The 5374-nt window shown below is 41.1% G+C and overlaps 1 protein-coding gene across 1 annotated transcript; it reads left to right on the forward strand.

Annotated features, from left to right (window-relative positions):
- The first annotated feature begins 482 nt into the window (after positions 1–482).
- Positions 483–2168, forward strand: LOC120214647. The gene has a single exon (XM_039212485.1). The coding sequence runs from the start codon at positions 483–485 to the stop codon at positions 2166–2168; it is 1686 nt and encodes a 561-aa protein (XP_039068416.1).
- Positions 2169–5374: the final 3206 nt, after the last annotated feature.

Here is a 5374-nt window from a genome sequence, read left to right on the forward strand (position 1 = left end):
CAGGCAATATGCCCAAAGGTGGAGAGATGTGGCTGTGCAGGTTCATCCACCATTAGAGGAGGAAGAAACTAATATGTTCTTTGTAAATACTCTGAGGGCCCCATTCTTTGGACATCTCATTGGAAATTCGTCCAAGAATTTGGCTGATATAGTCAATGCAGGAGAAATGATCGAGATGACAATCAAAAGCGGGAAGCTAGACGGGGGAGAATCTAGCCGAAAGCCTCCAGCGAGAATGAAGGATAATGACGTCAGTATGTGAAGAAATATGATTCTAATAACATTACAGTATCCCGACCTCAAGCCACCGGGTCATCTGCACCAAATCCTCTTAAGCAAGGGGTGAAGGAACCAAGACAGGAAAGGGAAAGGGTTCAATTTGACCCTATCCCCATGACCTATAAAGAGCTATTTCAGATCTTGTATGACAAACATGTGGTGTCACCATACCCCACTTCTCCAATGCAGCCTCCTTACCCAAAATGTTCGACATCAATGCTCAATGTGAGTATTATGCGGGGGCATCGGGGAATTCAATTGAAAACTGTCTAGCTTTTAAAAAGTTGGTACAGAGATTAAGAAAAAGAAATGTCATCAACTTTGGTGACAGTGAGCAGCCCAATGTGGCTCAAAACCCTCTACCGAACCATGCATGCACATGGGTTAATGTTGTTATTGAAGAAAGAGGTAACAGAGTCATACCCAAAGTCAATGAAGTGAAGTCACCCATATATTGGGTATGGGGGCAAATGGTCAAAGCAGGTTGGTTGACCTTTAGTGCTAACGGAAATAAGCACGCTTGCCCCTACCACCGTTGTGAGAATCATGTCATTCAAAACTGTGATGAGTTCAAGGCATTGGTTCAAAGGCTGATGGATAGTAAAGACATGGAATTTTTCCTTGAAGCTACGAAAGAGAAAGAGATGGAGATTTGTGCTTCTGAAGGCATATCCAAGAGAGTTTACAATGCTAACTGCCCTTTAGTCATCACACCAAAAGCCTGGACTATGGAAAGGTTAATCCCAAAAGTGGTGATCATGCCTCCGTCGTCATTTCCTTACAAGGACAACAAACAGGTCCCTTGGAGGTATGGATGCCAACTGGAGAATGTTGAGAGTTCAGAGGCTGCTAAGGAAGAGGTGGATGAGGTATGCCACTTTACCAGAAGTTGGAGATGTTATTCTCCCAACCAGACCAGTGAACCTGAGAAAAGAGCGGCCCCTGATAAAGGAAAAAGGGTCGAAATACTACTAAAAGATGATGAGCCGACAATTAATGAGCCAGTAACCAAGAACGAGGCTGTAGAATTTTTAAAATTTCTGAAGCATAGTGAGTACAGTATCGTCGAACAACTACACAAATCGCCAGCTCGCATCTCGATCCTGTCTCTACTATTAAGCTCTGAGGCACATCGAGATGCCTTGTTGAAAGTCTTGAATCAGACTTTTGAGCCAAAAGATGTACCAGTGGAAAAGATAGACCGACTGGTTGCGAATATTCAGGCGGATAACTTCATTTCTTTCTCTGATGACGAAATCCCGTCCGAAATGATGGGCAATCCCAAAGCCCTGCACATTACTATCAGGTGCAAGGGACATGTATTATCACGAGTACTAATCAACAACGGCTCTGCCCTAAATGTGATGCCATTAGTAACCTTAAAGAAATTGCCGGTCGATAGTACACACATTAGAAATTTCCAAAGCATCGTTCGGGCTTTCGACGGAACGAAGAAGGAGGTGTTGGGGAAGATCGACATTCCTTTAACTATAGGGCCATCGACTTACGAGGTTGAATTCCTTGTAATGGATATAATACCCTCCTATAACTGCTTGTTAGGAAGGCCTTGGATCCACCAGGCAGGAGCCGTGCCGTCCACTCTTCACCAGAAACTCAAATTTGTAATTGAGGGGAGACTGATATGCCTTAATGCTGAGAAAGATATCATTGCTTCCATATCTACTACCGCTCCATATGTCGAAGTAGATGAAGATGCGGTCGAGTGCTCTTTCAGAGCCTTGGAATTTGTTTATGCCACCTTTGTTGCCGAAAGAAAGAAAATTCGGAAGCCTAGGCTATCCAACTGTATCAAAATGGGGCTGAAAGACTCTGGGAAGAGGAGCCAAGATTGGAAGAGGGCTAGGGAGTCGCTTACAGGGGAATATTAGCCCAGGTTTTCTGAGTATTAAGCGAGATCGTTTTGGTCTAGGATATCGCCCGACCTTCAAGGAAAAGCTGAAGAATGTTCAAAAGAGCCAGGAAATGAGGAAAGCCATGTTAGCTGAGGAAGATATTAAGTGGGAGCCCATGATTTTCCCACCGATGCGTAGCATCTTCATATATGGGGGCCACATGTTTCAGGGGGTCCGATCGTCGAATGAGCCTGTTATCGAAAATGCCTTGAGGGATTTGGGTATAAATGTGATATCAGATGAAGGAATCGAAGACGGGAGAGCTATGGGCATCTAGCCACACCACCAGGCTTTGTATTAAACAATTGGACTGCAGAGGAATTACCTGTAGTTTACAAAACTGCTTCAGAGTAATGCACAAAAACTTTCCCTATTGTCTAAACCCCGAGGCAATAGGTGATCCTTTGTAAGGGGTTAATCTACCTGTTTTTTATTTTTTAATAAATGATGCATTCCTGTTAATTCACGAAATGGCAAACATCATCCCTTGTATTTTTTATTTCTTTGTTTATTTATTATATATTAGTATTTCATTCTATTTTGATATGGGATAGATTCTAATGTATTTGTATATGTATATATATATCCTCTCGTTCGTTATTCTTTCAGGACCTCCGGTATCAATAGTATAAATGCTGATGACTCTGACCCGAAGATAGATTTTGAGCTGCCCATATGTCAAGGGGAAATTGGAGTTTATGATAGTGATGAGGGAAACAACTTACCTTCTGAACTACTGAAAATGGTAAAGAAAGAAGATAAACAAATTATGCCCCATGAAGAGCCCATTGAGATCTTGAATCTGGGATCAGAGGAAGATAAAAAGGAGATAAAAATTAGCACCATCATATCTGCTGAGGGACGACAAAGTCTGATTGAGCTACTTCGAGAGTACAAAGATGTGTTTGCTTGGTCGTATGAGGACATGCCAGGTTTGGACACTGAGTTAGTGGTACATAAGTTGCTAATAAAGCCAGAATGTAAACCGGTACAACAGAAGCTCAGAAGGATACGACCCGAAATGCTGCTTAAAATTAAAGAAGAAGTAAAGAAGCAATTTGATGCTGGGTTCCTAAAAGTAGCCAAGTATCTAGAATGGGTAGCAAACGTAGTTCCAGTACCAAAGAAAGACGGGAAAGTACGCATGTGTGTTGACTACAGAGATCTTAATCGGGCCAGTCCGAAAGATAATTTCCCTCTGCCACACATAAACACCCTGGTGGACAATATGGTTGGAAACTTTCTATTTTCGTTTATGGATGGGTTTTCAGGTTACAATCAAATAAAGATGCATCCTGATTATATGGAAAAGACTACGTTTGTCACCATGTGGGCACGTTCTATTACAAGGTGATGCCGTTTGGGCTAAAGAATGCAGGGGTAACCTATCAAAGGGCCATGGTAACACTATTCCATGACATGATGCATAAGGAAATAGAGGTCTATGTCGATGACATGATTGTTAAAGCTAAAACGGAGGAGGAACACATCGAGAATATGTGGAAACTCTTCCAAAGATTAAAGAAATGCCAGTTAAAACTCAATCCAAGCAAGTGTACCTTCGGAGTAACATCGGGAAAACTCTTGGGGTTTGTAGTAAGCAAAAAAAAAGATTGAAGTGGACCCTGACAAGGTCAAAGCTATTCAGAATTTACCATTCCCACAAACACAAAAAGAAGTTTGAGGATTCCTGGGAAGATTAAACTATATCACCCGATTTATTTCACAATTAATCGAGAAGTGGGATCCCATTTTTCGCCTTCTCCAAAAAAATAACCCAGGGGTATGGAACGAGGATTGCCAAGGAGCTTTTGAAGCAATAAAAGGATATTTGTCGAATGCTCTAGTCTTAATGCCTCCAATATCAGGCAAACCATTAATCCTCTACTTGTCGATCTTTGAGAATTCAATGGGATGCGTATTAGGACAGCATGACCAGAATGAGAAAAGAGAAATAGCAATTTACTACCTCAGTAAAAAGTTCACTGATTGTGAGACAAAGTACTCACCCATAGAAAAGTTGTGTTGCGCTTTAGTTTGGACTACTCGAAGGCTCAGGCAGTATCTGTTGTATCATACTACTTGGCTGATATCTAAACTTGATCCTCTAAAATACCTAATGGGTGTACCTGCTTTATCTGGAAGATTAGCTCGTTGGCAAATCTTATTGTCTGAATTTGACATACAATATTTAAGCCAAAAAGCAGTTAAAGGAAGTGTTGTGGCCGATTTCATTGCAAGTAGGGCTTCTAAAGAGTATGAACCATTGAACTTCGATTTTTTGGACGAAGATTTAATGGTTGTTTCAAATGAGGAGGCAATTTCCTCTACTAATGAACATACTAATGAACAGTGGAAGATGAATTTTGATGGTACCTCGAATGCCTTGGGGCATGGGATTGGGGCAATTTTCATCTCACCTGGTGGAAAACACTTTCCTTTCACCAGCCGATTGAATTTTGATTACACAAATAACATGGCCGAGTATGAAGCATGTATTTTGGGTCTTAGAGCTGCCATTGAGCGTAAAGTGAAAACACTCAAAGTATATGGGGATTCAGCACTGGTAATTTATCAACTCAGAGGTGAATGGGAAACAAAAGATACGAAGTTGGTGGAATACCGTAAGTTGGTCCTAGAGATTATTAAAGAATTCGAGAGGGTGACGTTTTATTACCTCCCTAGAGAAGAAAATCAAATGGCGGATGCTCTAGCCACTTTGGCAGCAGCCTACAAAGTCAATGAATATTCAAGCATGATGCCTATTACGATGCAAGCTTACGGATATCCAGCCTATTGTTATAGTATAGAAGAGGAAGAGGATGGAAATCAATGGTATTATGACATCCAACAATACATCAAATATCAAAGTTACCCTGATTATGCCACTGAGAATGACAAAAGAACTATTCGAAGAATGGCCGCAGGATATGTGATTGATGGCGAGATCTTGTACAAGAAAAGTTATGATCAAGTCTTGTTATGATGTGTAGATGCCAAAGAAGCCAAAATGATCATTGAAGAAGTGCATGAAGGAGTATGTGGTACCCATGCTAATGGACATGGAATGACTAAACAAATAATGAGATTTGGATATTATTGGTCAACTCTGGAAACTGATTGTATCAATTTCTCCAGAAAATGTCACAAATGCCAGATTTATGGAGATAAGCTCCACACTC

The sequence above is a fragment of the Hibiscus syriacus genome, unplaced genomic scaffold (genome assembly GCF_006381635.1).
Source record: "Hibiscus syriacus cultivar Baekdansim isolate YM2019G1 unplaced genomic scaffold, ASM638163v2 tig00110082_pilon, whole genome shotgun sequence".
Classification (NCBI taxonomy): domain Eukaryota; kingdom Viridiplantae; phylum Streptophyta; class Magnoliopsida; order Malvales; family Malvaceae; genus Hibiscus; species Hibiscus syriacus.